The sequence below is a fragment of the Neodiprion lecontei genome, chromosome 4 (assembly GCF_021901455.1).
Source record: "Neodiprion lecontei isolate iyNeoLeco1 chromosome 4, iyNeoLeco1.1, whole genome shotgun sequence".
In the NCBI taxonomy this organism is placed as follows: Eukaryota; Metazoa; Arthropoda; class Insecta; order Hymenoptera; family Diprionidae; genus Neodiprion; species Neodiprion lecontei.
The window spans coordinates 21,947,886-21,966,504 of NC_060263.1; the positions used below are offsets into that span (position 1 = coordinate 21,947,886).

The following is an 18,619-nucleotide window of genomic DNA, read 5'->3' on the forward strand; positions in this document are numbered from 1 at the left end:
AGGGCTTTGAGACTCAGTTCAGTTCGTCCTCCTCCTCGTCCACCTCCGACCACCACCAACAATCGCCAACCACCTCGAACTACCACCGATAACCACCTCGGGTTGTACCTGGAATAGCAATAAATATTTTCAGTATCAGAACACATCAAAAATATTACGTGACGATTAATATTTGAAAAGTGCTGGAATGAATTTTTTCTGGCACTATTCGGACGCAATTTTGCGAGACAAATCGATTAAGCGCAGTCCCGATACGCTGCGAGCAGCGGATAAAAAGTTACAGCCAAAAAACCAGAACCTCAGATTTCGACATTTTTCAGCAGGCGCATTTTCCTTCGTAACTTCTTTCCTGTTGATCCCACGCTCTTTTCGCTGCGTTCTCCGAGTTCCTGGGGATCCAATAAATCAGGAAAGGGTCATACAAGTCGAATCTGGGACCACAAATTTTTGGCTCCAAAAATGAAGAAAAAAGTAAGGCTTTTCGAAATCGCGAAAATTTTCGCCAAAAATACAAAGGGGTTAGCCTTGCTGTTTTTTTCAGTCAAAAACTTTTACTCTCCGATTCGATTTGTATGACCCTTTCCAGACCAATTGGACCCCCAGGAACTCAGAAAACGCAGCAAGAAGAGCGTGGGACCAACATAAAAGAAACTACGGAGAAAAAAGCACCTGCTGAAAAGTGTCAAAAATACAGGTTCTCGTTTTTTGGCTGTAACTTCTGATGCGTTGATCGCAGCGTCCTGGGACTGCGCCCGATCGATTTCTCTCGCAAAATTGCGTCGGAATAGTGCATGAATGAATTTATTCCAGCACTTTTTACAATCTCGACAATTTTCGTAAAAAATGCAAAGGGGTTCAATGGTGTAATGGTTCAATGGTTTATTTTCATCTTTTCCATCACAATTTCGGAAAACATTCTTGCAACCTTAAAAATAAACAGAGCCCTAATTACAAAACCTTGTCCTAGTTCTATATTACTATTTAAGATCTAGGGATAAAAAAATTAAAACGGAGAATAGAACAGAGAAAGACGGCGAAGACAATGTCAGAAAAAAAGCGAAAAAGAAAAGAAACGACAAGAAAGCAGAATAAAGCTAAGAAAGCAGCATTATAGAAATGTGGGAAACAGGAGGTGGAGAAGACTAGATGACACGTCGCCATCAAGAGCGATTCTCTTCTGTCCGGAAGAGATGCTGATATAGATCGCGTTTAAAAACCGGGTTAGCCTTACTTTTTCTTCATTTTTAGAGCCGAAAATTTTTGGTTCCAGATTCGATCTAAACGACCGTTTCCTGACTAATTGGACCCCCAAGAACTCAGAAAACGTAGCGAAAAAGGCGTCAGATCAACAGGAGAGGAAATACGAAGGAAAAACACTTGCTGAAAAATGTCGAAAACACTGGTTCTCGTTTTCTGCCTGTAACTTCTGATGCATTGATCGCAGCGTATTGGGACTGCGCCCAATCGATTTCTCTCGCAAAATTACGTCGGAATAGTACATTACGATACAAGTGCGCAAAGTACGTGATTTTTGCACGAGTGCAGTTTCTTGGCTGAGACAAGAGAGGGTAACAAGACACGACTGCGAGGATCACGTACTTCCCATTTTTTGTCACGTATGTAATGGGAAGTTAGACTCGAAAAAATTGTAGACGTAGTTGTCTAACCCGAACGTAGACGTGGTGCTGCAACACAGCAGACTCGATTGTAGTCACGACTCATCACGTCCAGTGGCGCTAGTTATGCCTGAATTCTCTGATTAGCGTGCGGGAATAAACATTACCTAACAGTTTTCCAGCATTACCCAACAGCAGGGTCTTGTATACAGGTCTGGGCACTTCCTATTCTCACCATGTCCTTAGAGTGCAACCATTTGCGTCGCTGGTTGATACCATTTTTGTCCGCAAGCGCTAGTATCGGAAAAGCTGGGTGCGACAAGGACACGACCAGGGTATGGCTCTCTCGATACTAACGCTTACGCGGCAAACTTTTGTATTATTTAGCCACTGTAACGGCACGGATTTGGCCCCCAGACCTGTATAAAAGAGTGTGCCTAACAGTTTTGTAACTGTTACGGAATCGATCGCTTTCCGCACGCTCTATGATGTGCAAAGTCGAATTTCCCATGCGGGTGTTACAAAAGACAATGTTGGCGCATGCGCACAACTGAAATGCTCGATTTTTTACACCAAGGCTTTCTTTGGTACATGCGTGCTTTCGAATAAGCACTGTCGTATTGAACGTAAGTTACCTGCTGAGGCGCTGCCAGTGGCAACCTTCGGTGCTTCTCAAATCAAAGTTTCCTTCACAGGTGCTGCAAAAAATAACACGTATAGTACGGATCAGCGATACCTGACTCGTGTGATCACGGCGCTTGCCTTAGCTCGTACTTCCGGATACCCGGTCAAACCTATGCTGCTAACTTCTGCTTAAAGGCATAAAACATCGTAAGCGAAATTAGACCTCCAGCCTTCTTGAACGTAATAAAATTACGTTGTACGTCTGAGGGTGAAGCTAATTCACCAGATAAAATTTCAATTTTATTTATTCTATTCGTAAGCCTTACGCATTTGTATTCTAGAATAGAGGAATATCAATGGTGAATATGTAGACATTTATTATGAAAAATTTGACTTACTGTTTCGTAAAACTTGACGGGTGTGCAAATCTGTATAACGCACCATTGGAATATTTTACTCCTACTAGCGCATTTTTATTTTTCACTTTTCAAATATTGAATCAAAAAATCTTACACGCGAATATGTAACATGTTGGGCATAGTTCATCTAACAGAGTTATGCTTTCCTTAAAATTCTATTGAAATTGGCATGCAATAGTATGAAAAATAAACTGAAAACTAAAAAAAATATTGGATATTATTTTAACAGAAAAATTAATAATCACATGAACAATGAGTCGTATTATTTTTACATTAACGGAGTCACTGGTACCGGAAAATCTTTAATTTATACGACTTAATTTCATTTACTACAAAATTAAAACAAACATGTATGTACTCAGGCCTTTATTGGAATTGCGACAACACTGCGGTCTGACGGTAATACTCTTTGTGAGACATTTGATTTATTCGCTCATCATGTCGCTGATTCGTCATTGAAAATTACAAACAAGAAATTATGAAGCGCGCTGTAATGCATAACGATTTATCAACAGTCAACTTTTAGCGGTAAATTAGTTTATTTAGAAAAGATTTTAGACAACTGCTACCAACAAAAGTCCAAGAAGCTCGGAGTGAATGTTTCCGCAAACTTTTTTTGACACAAGATGTGCGCGCTCTACCAAGAGAATTGGTATTTACAATATTTTAAATAAATGTTGGTAATGGAATTTTAACTGATTTTACTAACAATCTATAAATTTCGGTTGCATAGTAACGATAGATTTAGACATTGTGGAATATAGATACAGAAACTTATAATCAAAGAGAAGCGATATCAGAAATTAGCCAAGTCTGGAATACTTCCGTCAAGAATAATATCGAACCTAATGTAAAATAATATGATAAAAGGAGGTATAATAAACTGAAATCATTGAAAAGATAAAATTATGGTTATAAATTCAAAACGCGGTACAAATTGGAAATAATATTTATAAGTATTAAAATTTTTCAGGACTACTTGGACTTCTACGTATAGAATCTGAAAATAATTTCTTCTTGTCTTACGATAAGTAGAATCGAATGGTTAATATTTCACAAATCATCAACTGTCATCACGTGAAATGAGACAGGGCAACAGATCAAGAATAAATTTTCTGAAGTCGAAAACAGTTCAACTAATTTGATTAGAAATTCTATAACTGCAGCTTGAAGTTCATATATTCGTATCCATTGCTTTTTGTTTCGGTAAAAGAACAAAGCGAAACATGAAAAGCGCGTGCGTTTTTCCCAATATTGTTAAAACTCATATTCTTCTTCGCGCTTACTCCGCAATCCTAGTAGGATCGAAACCCAGGCCTTGACCTAGGATTCATCGAAATATTCCGGAAGTACTTATCGTATTACTGGGACACAAATTTTTTTTACTGACTAGGGATCGTGAATTAGTAAAAATTTTCAGAGTTACGTTTATATTTGTATACGTTATCAAAATGATTGGGTTGACCCGCTGCAAGCTTTTGGAAATTAGTACCGTAAAAATAACACGTGGTTAAATTACGATTTTTGCAACAACGCTTTCAGCTAGTTGAACGTGTCACTCGCGCAACTTGAGAGTTGAAAACAACCAAAATTTCATGATCCCGTCAAAGAACACCAGCAGTTCAATCTTCGTTCTAAATATACGTTTTGGATTATTCCATTCTGCTTGTTAACTTTCAGCGACAGTGGCTTGCAGCCAAGAATTAGAATTCCAAAATACAATTGTACTTTAGTCATTAGCGTAATGACCACTGCTAATCTTTACACAGTTCAATGTTCTCCATGAAAGATGCGGGGCCATGCAGAATATTAATTAGTTTGAACGGATCATTGTCCTTCCTGCTAGACTCGGAGAACTTCACTCCGGAAACCTGCTATTCCCATTCATTGTGCAACGGTTCTCCTGCGACTTACCGAACTTACATGAACTCATCAATGCACATTCAATACTGTAGCCGAGCTGCACGTTGTATATTTGACTCAATCTTATTTTATCATCCACACGCATACTTCGTTCATTCTTGAAATATACTTCAATCTTGTTGAGAATTAACGTCGCAGACCCAATAATCACAGACATCTTCTTCAAAAAAGTCGGAAAATTGTTTTTTTTTCAATTTAGTCATAGATTAGGAGTAGATTTTCATCTACGGATAAAAGGCTGGAAGATTGGAATTCTCCGGATTCGCCTCGATGCGAATTGAATACCGGTACTATGATAGAATTGTTAAAAAACACCGTTTGAATGTCTTCGAACAAGTCAACCGGCTGAGACGTCATCGACTGGCGACCAGGCTTCGTAAGCCATATAATGACGTTGCCGCGTCCGTTATCTAGAAGAAATGGAACTCGGGCTTGAATCGAAACCTCGGCTAAGTCGCGATCAGTTGGCGATATTCTTCCAGTCTGTGCGGAAGGCGATCGGTGTGCAGAGAGTGTCGTGGGTTCATCACTTCGCTGATACAGTAATTTATGCAATAAATTAATAAATTAGCACTTCCAATATACCCAGATTTATTCATCACTGTCGTTTACTCGTTAAAAATTAAAGTAGGAACAAAACAAAGTGCCTGAACGATACCTGAAATTTGTTTTCTCTAATGTATTTTTGAAAGAAGGCACCTTAAAGTCCGTCATTCCGTAAAACGATTTACCGTTTTCGTATTTGACAACGAGCAATTCTATGCATGAAACGATTATGCGATTTACCTAGGAATCTTTTGTGTCTTACAATTGGCAACACTTAGTCGTCGTGCATTCGACTAACTGTATCGTTCGAAACTTGTGAGTTAGGACGTTTTCATATATTATTGAAATGCTTCTTAACGATTCATGGACGAAGTTATGAAATAAAAATCAGTTTCAGCAAGTTTCGTGGCTTGCGATGTTGTATCATATCAAATTTCTTTTGAATTCTTGAACGTACAATTGCTTAGATTGACAAATAGTTTTCGTTCGAACATGCATTGAGGTGTCAAATTGAAACAATAACTCTTCTGTTTCTCACAATCCTATTCCCAACATCGGAAGTATGTACCTGAGTACATATTAATAATTTATGTGCATCGGACTGTCTCAAAAAAAATCGAGTCGTCGAATTTGAAACAGTTTATACACTATGCCATAGAAGACACAAAAGGAAAGGCATTCCCAAAGTTTCATTGAAATCCATTCGTATTTAAAGGTTGTTCTAATGATATATCCAATTTGCAATAAGAATTTTATTGCGTTGATTTACTACTTTACTATGACAATTTGTTGTTAAAATTTGAAGTACAAAATATTCAATAGTTCAAAGTTAAATGATATTCATTGAGGATTATAATGGTTAAATGCAATTTCGAAAGGGTAAATTTTCATTTCTTCAAAAACACGTTACGGTTTTATGTTATTAAATCATATCTTAGTATCTTTGGCAAGTTTTAGTTTCAAAATAATATACTGTACATAGAAAAATGGTAATAAACCATAAAATTTCAAATTTTAATCAACTTGTATTATATAGTTCACAATGAAATATTTTTCCAATTGTTATAGGTAACAGGCTAATATTCCTTTAATGTGATATTTTTTGAAACATCAACTGACAAACTTTCAGAAACGCTTTTATTTTGTGTTTTTTGCGACGTATTGAAGGAGCAGCTTCAAATTCGACAAGTCGATTTTTTTGGCACAGTCTAATTTGCATGTGTTTTTTTCAGTAAAAAATGACAGATTGACAAAAAAGGCGTTCCTCGGATCTGATTTGTTCCCTTCTGCTCAATTGTTACGATTTGTTCACATTCGCCTTACAGCGAGCATGGTGTGTCTATTTTATAACATCCTTGCCATTGTGGCAGCGATGTACAGCCTCTTTGATGTCAACTACTTTGTTCGCCTCTTATTCACAACTCTCTGGAGAAGGATCATACCGAGAAAGAAGAAAAGGTTCTCTGAAGATATTCGTACTTACGGTAAGTTCGCAGTCTATTTTCAATTTTTGCCTAATGAAGTGACCGAGTATTCCAACTATTCAAAGCTCAGATTCTCGTGACTGATTTCAATCCATTACCAAAAGAACTCTGATGAAGTTACCACTGATCGGCATCCTATTTGTATAATATTCGTAAGCTAGATATAATTTTTTCAAAAATAATGACAATAGGAAAAAAATTTGCCATCGTTGTTTTTTTGGATTAGGTTGTACATTTTTGCTGAGGTAACTAACAGCAAGTCTAGAGAAGTCCAATGTTGTACGAAACAGATGTTAGCTCGACGATGTGTGGAATTATAGTTACTTGAAACACAAAAGTAAGATGGATTATTTTCAAGATGCAATAAACGTGACTTAAAACCATCTTTTGTTGGACTTGAAGCAATAAGTTCTGGTGTAACTTTTTGTGTCGTTTTTACCGAAACTTCGCATAAATTATTTGTAGAAAAAAGTGATTTGTATAATCGTTTTGACATGGAATTTACTCCATACAGATATACAGTTTACCTTGCTTCAACGTTCCTTGGCATGCAAAAGAGCATGCAAAATGTAGTATCTGAATATCCGAACATTTTCCTTAAGAGGAATATCGTTTCACGACACTTCTCAACGATACTGCTAGATAAATATTCTAGATACGAATGTCGTAAACAGAATCCATGTTGTATCTAGGTATCTTGAATAGATTTACTATTTTTCCATCGAAGAAGTGTCTACTTACTTACGTAGTTGATTTAGCATCGAGTTCAGTTGCGTCAATCATAAGAGTTTTTTTTTTTTTTTTTTTGTAATAATATGATATTAAACCTTTGAATACGTAATTTATAAATCACAACCATTAATTCATTTATGTGATACGGAGTTCGTCTGGCGCATCGAACATTTATTGTTAGTGTGAATTTGTTAGATATGGCAATAGTTTTTATTTTTTTTTTATTTTTTACTTCATTGTCACGACAAGGTGAAACCTAGATACAGGATAGATGCAAAAACTCTCATCCTTGCAGGATTTTGCACTACCAACGACGTGGATTTCTTCATGACGCACATGAATAATGCACGATTTCTGAGGGAGCTGGATTTTTCTCGGATCGACTTTTACCACCGAACAGGGCTATACGAAGGTGTCGTCTCAAGGAAGGCTACCGTTCTTCAAGGCGCAACGACCGTCAGATACCGAAAGCCATTGCCGATTTTTGCATTCTACCAAGTTACGACAAGGGTAAATAAAAAACCAAACAGATATAAAATTTTTCCAATTACCACTACAGTGATAACCGTTTACAATATTTCTTCTCACTTCCTTCCCGATTTTTCAGCTGATCAAATCTCACCCGAATCATAGTCTGGTTTATTATTCTTGCTTGCGTCATTTCACGACGCACGTTAACCCGCTTAAAATTCTATGATCTTGGATCTGATATTCCAACTTCAGTTGAAATATATTCACTCTGCGTTCAGTCTTCTTATCTCTGTGCTATGGTCCGTCCATCACAGCATAACTTACACTCGGTAGTCTGGATTCAGTTTAGCCCGAATGCCTTACGTGCACAGATCAATCCGATAGATACATTATAAATTTGCTATCAGTAAGCGGACTGATGATGGCGGGCTGGAGACAGTCAAGCTTGAAGGTTAAAGCAGCGTGTTAGAAAAATATCCATATACCTTCTGTACGAACATCCTGTTTAAACTGCCAAGCTCTGGTACGCTGAATACTTGCCGCCAAGTGGGCAACCCTAAAAAAAAATTGGTCGTAATGAACGAAATTTCAGGTTTAATATACATCCGACCAAACAGTATTTTCATACAGGCAAAAAATTTGGTTCACTTTACAGTGCATACAAAACAAAATGTTCAGTAATGTCGGAGAGCAAAGATTTTTATTGCAACTGAAAATATTATTGTCTCGTTGTAATTTATGCTACATGAATTAAGTTCCCCATCAAAATAACGACTATGACATTGTGAATTGACATGGTAGCTTGAGTTCTTTTAATATAACGAATCAAAATTCTGATACATGCGATTTTGGTGCCTTTTCCGCTTACAGAAATTATAACATTCAGCCGATAACTAAATCGTAGAAATGGAATTTAGGTGTACGCAAGCGAGTATGAAGAACTAAGCAAAAGTTTATTCGGTTAAAGTTCATTTCTAGTTTCAAAAAGAAAAACTGATTTCGCAGCTCTAGATGGTTGACGATAAGTCAGAAAACTGTAATGCAAGCGAATCAGGTTAGAAATCTACTCAATTTTTCATCATTCATTTACGCTTTTTGTTTCAGTTGGTGTATTGCGACGATAAAGCAATCTATCTGGAGCACAAATTTATCACCCTTTCGGACAACTTCGTACGGGCAATAGCAATCAGCAAGCAAAATATAACAGGTCTGGAAGTAACCGTTTCGGAACTTATAAGCATCGTTGATCCGGAGTCGCTCCAGCTGGAAGCACCGGAAGATTTGAAACATTGGCTGGAATACATCAACGCTTCTTCGGAGAAACTGAAAAAATCCGATTAGCGATATTATTATTGCATTTTTAAAGTAAATTTTTAGGCCAAGTTTTGTACGAAGTGATGATTGCCATGTTGAGTAAGCCATTCTGCGCTCTGTTATGGACATGAGTAATTTGCATTAACGGACAATATTCGCAGTATGCACACTTGCATGGAGTCATTTACAATCCTTAGTTTAAGGGGTAGTCCAAACGAATGTGAACAAGTTTTGACCCCCACTCGTACCGAATTGGTTACCGATTTATTTCCTACTTCTACTCCACCAACTATACATGTTCTAATTTTTTCAGATTGTGTACACTCGTCATTTAGATTTTGGTATTTTAGATCTCATCTTCCACAACTCGAAAACTATGCATTTGGGAAAATGTTTTATGGGGAAAACATTGTGTTTTCTTCTTAATTGGTCAAAACTAATTTTGGCAGAATTTTTCAGAAATCGTAAGTCATCGTTTTCAACGAAAAATGCACAAAAATCGATTTTTCTCACAAACTGCATTGTCAAAAAATATTCAACTTCTTGTGGATCTTCTTTGTCTGAACAGGAAACTCTTTTACTACTGATGCAAAATGAACCCGACCGTCATTTGGGAGTTACGCTTCTTTTTGAACATCAACGTGAATGTTATCGGATTGTAACATTTGGCTGCAACTTTTCTTCAGTCTATTTTCCATCCGATAAAATGGACATGGATGTGCAAAAAGAAACGTATTGTACAAGTTTTCTGTTTATTCAAAGAAAATTCGTACAAGGTTTTAATTTTTTTGAGAACGCATTTTTTTAGAGTTTTTGTACGTTTTTCGTTGAAAACGACGATTTACGATTTCTGAAAAATTCTACCAACATTATTTTTGACCAATTAAGAAGAAATCACAATGTTTTCCCCTTACAACTTTTTTCCAAATGCATATTTTTCGAGTTGTGGAAAATAATATCTAAAATACCTGCTTGGCAGGTATATTCCTAAACTGCAGGTGGAAGAAATTTAAAAAAAAATTAAAAAATGTAAATTTGGTGAATTAGAAGCCGAAAATGAATTGACGATTAATTCTATGGGAGTTAGGGTCAAGTCATGTTAACGTTCATTTGGACTATTCCATATGTATTATGACTTCACTCCACTTCAAATGAAAGAATTTTCAATGTACAAAAAACAGACATATGTGACAGTCGTAAATAGAGTGAGTCAACCAACCAATGTAAAATGACCAATGAAGCTTTCGCTCTAAAATATACGCATGTAGTTGATCGTAGCAACTACGTAACTATGTAATCATAGCTTAAAAATAAGAGACTCGGTAGAGTTAATGTACTAATAAATTACCCGCCTATTGAAGGCGTTTCCATATTACAGTCATTGATTAATCTCCAAATACTGATACAGCCATCCTACTTTTTAGAAAAATTCTTCGAAATTGAGCTGACACGGCTCACTATACGCATTATTTTTCTACTGTTAGTAGTTTTAAGGTTTCAACCTATCAATACAATAGCCTAAAAAAATAAGTCAACTTTAAATACTGGTATGATTATATGAGTGCACAGTGATTACAAAATCTTTAAATATTCTCTTTAATACTTAGGTGGTGTCTAATCGCGTCGCTTTTGTTGTCTTTTACGAAATTCTGTCTTTCAAGCACCATCTATTGACTAAAACTTAACATTGATATCGGACGTGCGAACGTTTTGCTTTTGAAATTTGAATTTCTCCCGAAAATTTATTTATAATCAGGATATTTCCACAATATCGTTTGTAAATATCATTAATAAGACGATATTCTTTACGATATGAAAATCCTCTTGACGATTTTTCAAACGTGCAAAGCTGGTACTATTCTGAACTTATAGATTTTTTTTAACTTTTCACGAAGAATATCTTAACAGGTAAATCCATATTTCATGTTTAGAGAAAAAAATCTGCTCGTTCGCAATTAAATGGGGCATTCCACGCCAACTCAGTAAACGGTTGACCGTGACATTGTTTAATTTCACTTAGGATTTTTCCTATGTTATATCTACGATTTACTGCGAACTATGAACTAACGATAACAGGCAAGTATCAGGCAAAATTCTAAAGTTTTTTATTATTAAGGTAAAATTTATTTCCATTCAATAACAGCTGTCGTTTGACTGGCACCCTACGAGTAATAAATATTTCCTATTCGCACTTTATGTTTAAATATGACAAATTTTAGACTAATGCAAAATTCAGTAGCAAAACTTGTGTTGAAATTGGAAAGGACCAAACACTTCTCAAATAACGCAGAAGCTTTCCCACTTATATTCATTTACCAATTCTACGATGCAAGGCGCTCGTAGTGTAAAACACTGTACGAATATTGATTACACGATTTCTGATTTATCATCTAGTTTAAAGTTTTATTGACTGATATATCGGTAGATACGGAAGATGCTAAGCTCATGAAAATTCACTGTTAATGTTAAATTTCTCTAAAGATAGAATATGAGTTGTTATTTTTATAAAGAGCTTGCGAGCGAGAGAGAGTTTAATATAGTCGATTGTTTTTTATAGTCATTGGAAGGGTCGAGTCTAAGTGCTTGCATTTACCCAATTTTCACTACAACGTATCAAGGTATTAAACTTCGACGACAACGTGCCCTTTAAACTCAAGAAACCTGTTACGGGAGCCGCAAGTTAACAGGATGCGACTGTTCGCCATATTTAAATGCTGAGCCGTCGACAGTCTTTGAGCAACCGTTACGTGGTGAACATCTAGAACTTGGACGTAGAAAACTGCGGTGCCGTCTGGTGGATAGAAAATAATTTTCCGTAGCCGCAAGAGATATTCACAATGTTCTGCTACTGCACCGTAGCCATAGTTGCAATTCTGTATATGCTTTTTGACGTCAATTACTTTCTGAGAATAGCGTTCACTCTCAGTTGGGGAAGGCTTTTTCAAAAAAAGAAGAAATTGTTCGAAGAGACGACTATTCACGGTGAGTCTTTTAACGTACCTCTTGTTAGGATCAGGAATATTCTTTTCGTGTATATAATATTTCCCCGGTATTCGTTTCTTGACAATATTTTTAATCAGGGTTGTCTTACAATACCTGTCTCTGATGTTCCCCTAGAAACAAACAAAAAACACTTTGAAATTTGCTCGAAATCTTATTCTTCGCTGATCGAATTGGTTTAACGTTTCTTAGCGATGAATGTCCTTCTTACTAAGTTACAAAAGAAAATGACATTTTTAATTTAATATAAACTCACGAAACGTACTTTACACACTAATGACTTTCCAAAACAGAGTGCAAATTATGCCCGCTAGCAAAGTTCATTGCCTGTTTTCAAATTCAAGTTATACAGCTCGCTTTTGCTTAAGTATAAATTACTAGAGGTATAATCCCAACGCTTTAATTTACCGTTACACGAAAACTGTGCGTGTGTACAGTACCGTCCAAAAGTCTGCGCTCATTTTCCGTCATTAGATCTCTCGGTGGAAAGGAGGTATAATATAAATGAATGATCCAAGTGGGATTTGAAAGTGAGAAAAACGAGAAAGCTTCATTACAGTCTTCTCAAAAATTCTCTTCAACTTTTTTTGCGCTCATTATTAGCTGTTCAACATCTTTCTTATTGGGATATGTATACTTTTATCATTCGTAAGTAATTTCGTGGATAATAGCAATACGAATTCCTTCTGCGAGAGCGGCGAAAAATAAAAATTAAGCATTATATTGTTTTGATGAAATGTATCACCGATTTTTTTGTTAAGTTGTCCAGCTTTTTTTACGGAAATTCAGTACATGGAAAATGCGTTGTAACTTTAGATCCATGATGTTCAAAATAAAATGGTACGAGAAAATTTCGAAAACAGAAACAATTAAACAAAAATTATAATGAAACCGGTTCGTTTTACTCTCAAATGTCACTTGGATCATTTATTAACGCTTTTTGTGATCGAGATTTTTAGTTTTCTATTTTGACGGCAAATTCGAAAGGTAAACTTTTGCAATGTACTATACCATCATTTCTTATGCATGTAAGTTTCATCTCAGCACATACGGTGTAACGGTTATTACAGTAAATATGATCACGTAGAGAAAGAAAATGCTCATCTTCGGTTACAGTGCAGAGAAACTTTTGGAATGTGGTTTTCATGTTTTTCGATGTTTTTTGACTACTGAGAAAATTATCTAATTATGGTTACGGTCATAACGAACCATAATTCGCGTAACCATATATTATAAGTTATAGTATCCTTACACGTTTTTCTCGATTGTTAATTCTGCTCTGATTGTTATTCAGATTAAATTTTCATTTTAAAACTCGCAAATCGTCTTGTCTTTATCGTACTCAGGCATATGCACGACCCAGGATGTAGACCTCTTCTTCAGAAACATGAATATCGCAAGGTACGTCAGAGAACTGGACTTCGCCCGGTTCCACTACTACGACAGATCTGGAGTATACGGTGCGATCCATGCCAAAGGCGGAAGCGCGGTTCAAAGTGCCGCATCTGTACGTTACAGAAGAGCACTTCCAATATTTACGCCGTACAAGGTCACCACAAAGGTCAGCAACCACGTTAACATTGATTAGATATTCAGTATACTCGCATATGTATGTATAAACATAGGAGAAATTGCAAGCCACTCACTTTTATTTTTTCAGTTAATTTACTGGGACGATAAGAATTTCTACCTAGAGCAGCAGTTGATCAGTTTGCCCGACAATTTCATCCGCACGATCGTTTTAAGCAAGCAAAGTGTAACCGGTCTTAAAATCCCAGTATCGGAAATCATCGCCAAAGTCGAAGAGGGAGCAAAGAGGCCGGAACTATCGAAAGATTTAAGACTGTGGCTGGAATCGATGGAGGAATCCTCGCAAAAATTGAAGAAACAGAATTAACGGATGTAAGAACATCGTTGATAAGTATTTATTCGGAAGGTGCGTCGATCGTCGCAGGTATAATCTGAAATTCTAATTGATGTCAATTTTCAATCCCTGAAGTAGCCTTGTCATGGTTATTCAATCGATGTCGATACTGTAGATCAGATAATTTGGAAAAATATTTTGTCACATATGACGTGTGAATGTTCAAAAAGAAGTTTATAACCGATTCCAAAGATGGACATCTTGATTCGTAGTTACAAGTAAATATAAGATTTCAGAAATTTCAATATTCTCACTTACAACGACGAATTTCCTTCTTTTCAGTTTGATCGTCAGATGAGTCTACCGATCTACGTACGCTACTTATCGTGTGAAAAATAACATATGGACCAATTTATTCGTCGCGTGGTAATGCTGTTCAATGTCAAGGGTATACTTTACTTCTACTCGTTAAAGTTTGATTATTGCATTTGTTAGATATATATATTCGGTTGTTGGATTTGTACGTTTTTGTTACATTTGTATTTCTGTTTTAAAAAAAACTTTGAATGGCTTAAAAACGGATTGTTAGTGACAGACCTCACAGCCGGGTACTACAAGTACCCAAATTTCTTTTTGTACTAGCTATAAGTCTCACAGTCACTCTTCTCGATAGACTCAAAACAAGAATAGTGAGTTCGGGGTCGATTTGACGATTAATAAACATGGCCACCAGATATGAAACTGTACTTCAGGGTTTGTTGGACAGGCTTTACATTCAATCAATCAGTAATCATTCAACACTTGTGTCAACTTGGGTAACTTTCTAACGGTTATCCGTTCAACACTAAAACACTAAATCCGGAAAGATCGAGTCTTGGGCCATATAATTTAATTACCACCTTTGATATTGGCTGCACCTGATATCGAGCAACGAACTGCCGAAGAAACCTTTCTCTCACATCAGTTTTCACCGTTTGTTTACATGACATGAGGCGTGCAAGTGTAATAGAGTTGAAGGGTGTATCCGGTGTACAGTTCACTTGAAAATAATGTTCAAGCAAATAAATTGGGAAATATAGGTGTATCGAAACACTTTATCTGATGTTAATAAAGTTGACCAAAGTCAAAAAAGTCTCCTCGCCATGTGGAGAAACAGAAAAAAACGTCGAATTTTCTTGGAAATAGTCAATTGGTTATCAAATTTTTTTCAGACATTGTACATACTGATCTGAATTTTTTCAACAAAGAAACTATACCGTACGTTCCATTCAAATTAATCATTGCTCATTTTTATTTATTTTTTTGTCAATAAGTTATTTACCGGCAGTTTAAAATTCAAGTCTTATTACCGCTACGATTTATCGTAAAAACTTATTGATTGTGAGTCAAATCAATACGAATTGCAATGCAATGTAATGACTGATTTTTCAATATGTTTATGTCACGAAAATTTATCTCAGATGACTTGTGTAGAATTCATTTATTAACAAAACGTCTTACGTCTTAATCAGTGAATTAAAAAAACAAGGTTGTGCCATGATATGATCTACTTCAAATTTACCATTTTAGTTATATGCTCTTCAATTTTTTTTTCTTTTCCTTTTTTTAATCTAGGAATGGCACAGTTTTTCGTTAAAACCTGACAGAACTTGATTTAAATATCATCTTCAAACTTCTGTTTCATTAATTTTCCATTTCAGACTGCACACCGGATACATTCTTAACGTGGAACGTCGTTGCGTACGTTTTGTAATCCATCTGGACCACTGTAGAAGGTCTTGAACGTCTGTTGGTCACGGTTACCGTGACACAAATGCTTATCTTATCTGAAACCTTGTTAATTGCCCGCGCTCATTAGGGTGATAACCACAGTTTAAAATCACGGTGACCCAGAAATTTTGCAAAATTACCGCGCTCATTCGGGCGGATGCCTGACGCGGTATTCTGCGCATTTTCCTCATTAGTTCTTGTCTTTCCCTATAAAAAAAACCAAAACTGCAAACTTAGGGGTCCCCTATGGCTTATCTGCTTCATTCTTGATAAAAATTTCACAAATTTACATAATTAAATATTTGCTGCGCATTCGCGTATCAGTTTAATTAAAAATTGTCCCACAGTCGAGATAATTGATGATAGAACGCGTAACGATTGCAATTTGATTCACTCTGTTACCATCAAACTATCTAGTTTCACTCGAAAACAATTTTCAAATCTGACAACTGACTGCAATCATAATTTGCCGTTGCTATTTTCATCCTATTCGCAGTGGTGCTCGACTTCCTGTTTGAATGTCATTTGAGTTGCCTGCCGAAAACTTTCATTAATTAATAATATATGTCGGAGTTATTAATGGGGAATAGAGGTGATCGGGAGAGTCACTCATAATTTCTGATTTTTCTCTCTTCTTTTATTCTTCTTCAAAAAAAACTAACACTAATGTAGCAGCGGGTAGGTGTGTGGGGATTTCGAGACGCTCTCGGTCCTTCACGCTCGAGCCTCTGACTATCACTGCTCTCTCGTCTCTCGACTTCCCCAAGGTAAACTTTAGGATTCGAGTTAGATACCTTACCCACCCCTGCTACATTACGAAGATCGGAACTTAATAACAATACTCGTGTGGTCTAAATCAAAACAAAAGCACTACGACAGTTACGAGCGTCAAGCGGTGAGGCTGCCGGCTTCTCGCGCCGACATATATAATAAATATCGCCAAAAGTATTTGACTAGATAATACCAAGCATTCGTAATTTATTAAATACGTTCTTCCAGCGACGAGTTCCACGTCACATTCTTGTCACGTACTCGGCCCGAGTTAACCCTTCGCAAAGAGATGCATCCGCTGCTTTGTCCCACCGCTGGCGAGAACCGATTAAGATATTATCAATTCCGAGGATTGTATGTGATCAAAATATAAACCATTTCACAATAATCTTGCCGATATGTCGCGAGTTTGAATGTAGAATTAATCTTGTTCACGGAAGGTCGCACAATTGATTAGTTATTCACCAGTATTAAAACATTCGCTCGTTAAAGCTCGATCGGGGTCGGATACCTACTGCAACTGGTTTTTGCACTTGTGCGCTCACTTACTCGTTGTCGGTGTTTTACGAGATGACATAGTTGTAGGGGAGACTGGGGCACGATGGACTCTCCAAAGAATTCTGGTATTTGCTTCACAGTACACAGAATGAACACTGTCTTTGTGCACGTGACGCAAACCAAATCTGCCCGTAAGATTTTTTTCTATACAATACTACAAATCACGATTACACATGCATGTAAGTATAAAGTATTGTGATTTTATGACAATGAATTTCGTCAAAAAATACCAAAGAACAATCAGCTAAGTGCTAAAAGATTTGAAACACAAAACACAGCAATTTTAGCTCTAACTGAACGACGTTATTGTCATGTATTGCTATGTATACAATGCCAACTACTCACCAATTGCAATTTCTTGATCCTGGTCATCCGGTTTTTGACTGATTCAGAATGTTATCTGAAGCATGCATATTGGTTTGATAGTACAAAACATGACGTTTTCAATAATAAAACTTGTAAACTTGAAAATTAGTCCGGAAGGTCGAAAGTCATTAGGTCAAGGACCTGGACAGCAAGATCTATCGAGCGCTTATCCTGGAGGTCAAGGTCCATCAGATGGAGGACCTTGACAGCCAGAACTATGAAACATTAGTCCTGAAAGTCAAAAGTCACCAGGTCGAAAACCTGGACATCCAAAACTACGGAGCGCTTGTCCTGGAACTCGAGTTGCACCTGGAAGCGGACCCGAAGCGCGGGATCCGGGAGGTTGAGAACCAGGTACTCGAAATTTGCGGAGCGCGCCTCTCATCCGTCCGCTCTACTGCGCGGTTGTTTCCAGACTGAGGAATTCGGCTAGCTGATTTTGAATTGGTGACGTCACTTTCTGAACATCCGACATCCGAACTTTGGTTCCGACCTTTGATACTATGTATGATGTAAACATGAACCAGGAACCACGGAGCGCTTATCCTGGAAGTCGAGAAATTTTATTAGCGGACTGACAGCTACCGAATTTGGGGTTGCGCGAAAAACGAATTGAAATAATTTATTGTAAACGTGACAAGTTTGTAATATTTCAGACGAAATATAATTACAATTGCCATCAAATATTATAAGAATATTAATTAATCAATTAATAATATAATAAATTGCATAAGATTATTTATAACTACTGAATATGTGCTTGCACGAAAAATGAATTGAAATAATTTATTGTAAACGTGACAAGTTTGTAATATTTCAGACGAAATATAATTACAATTGCCATCAAATATTATAAGAATATTAATTAATCAATTAATAATATAATAAATTGTATAAGATTATTTATAACTACTGAATATGTGCTTGCACGAAAAATGAATTGTAATAATTTATTGTAAACGTGACAAGTTTGTAATATTTCAGATGAAATATAACTACAATTGCCATCAAATATTATAGGAATATTAATTAATTAATTAATAATATAACAAATTGTATAAGATTATTCATAGCTACTGAATATGTGCTTGCACGAAAAATGAATTGAAATAATTTATTGTAAACATGACTAGTTTGAAATATTTCAAATAAAATATAATT

At 36.3% G+C, this 18,619-nt stretch overlaps 2 protein-coding genes and 1 long non-coding RNA gene across 6 annotated transcripts; 2 read left to right on the forward strand and 1 right to left on the reverse strand.

The window, feature by feature from the left end:
* Nucleotides 1–4,969: 4,969 nt before the first annotated feature.
* On the forward strand, nt 4,970–10,501 carry LOC107228131 (protein THEM6). 2 transcript variants are annotated; one of them, XM_046736770.1, is made up of 4 exons: nt 4,970–5,124; nt 6,454–6,612; nt 7,640–7,854; nt 8,920–10,501. In XM_046736770.1, the coding sequence occupies exons 2-4, from the start codon at nt 6,459–6,461 to the stop codon at nt 9,154–9,156; spliced, it is 606 nt and encodes a 201-aa protein (XP_046592726.1). In that variant the 5' UTR covers nt 4,970–5,124; nt 6,454–6,458; the 3' UTR covers nt 9,157–10,501. The 2 variants fall into 2 exon arrangements, with proteins under 2 accessions (XP_046592726.1, XP_015524990.1); XM_015669504.2 differs by having other exon boundaries at nt 4,972–5,124; nt 6,361–6,612.
* Nucleotides 10,502–11,861: 1,360 nt separating this feature from the next.
* Nucleotides 11,862–14,583, forward strand: LOC107228130 (protein THEM6). 3 transcript variants are annotated; one of them, XR_001525737.2, is made up of 4 exons: nt 11,862–12,111; nt 13,476–13,690; nt 13,790–14,083; nt 14,336–14,582. XR_001525737.2 is itself a non-coding variant. In XM_015669503.2 (4 exons), the coding sequence occupies exons 1-3, from the start codon at nt 11,967–11,969 to the stop codon at nt 14,024–14,026; spliced, it is 597 nt and encodes a 198-aa protein (XP_015524989.1). In that variant the 5' UTR covers nt 11,862–11,966; the 3' UTR covers nt 14,027–14,065; nt 14,336–14,583. The 3 variants fall into 3 exon arrangements, 2 of the variants coding, with proteins under 2 accessions (XP_015524989.1, XP_046592727.1); XM_015669503.2 differs by having other exon boundaries at nt 13,790–14,065; nt 14,336–14,583; XM_046736771.1 differs by having other exon boundaries at nt 13,790–14,031; nt 14,336–14,583.
* A 1,799-nt stretch (nt 14,584–16,382) lies between these two features.
* On the reverse strand, nt 16,383–17,820 carry LOC124293892. The gene is made up of 2 exons (XR_006903772.1): nt 17,438–17,820; nt 16,383–17,217 (listed from the first exon to the last, which is right to left on the reverse strand). It is a non-coding gene; the product is annotated as an uncharacterized LOC124293892 (long non-coding RNA).
* Nucleotides 17,821–18,619: the final 799 nt, after the last annotated feature.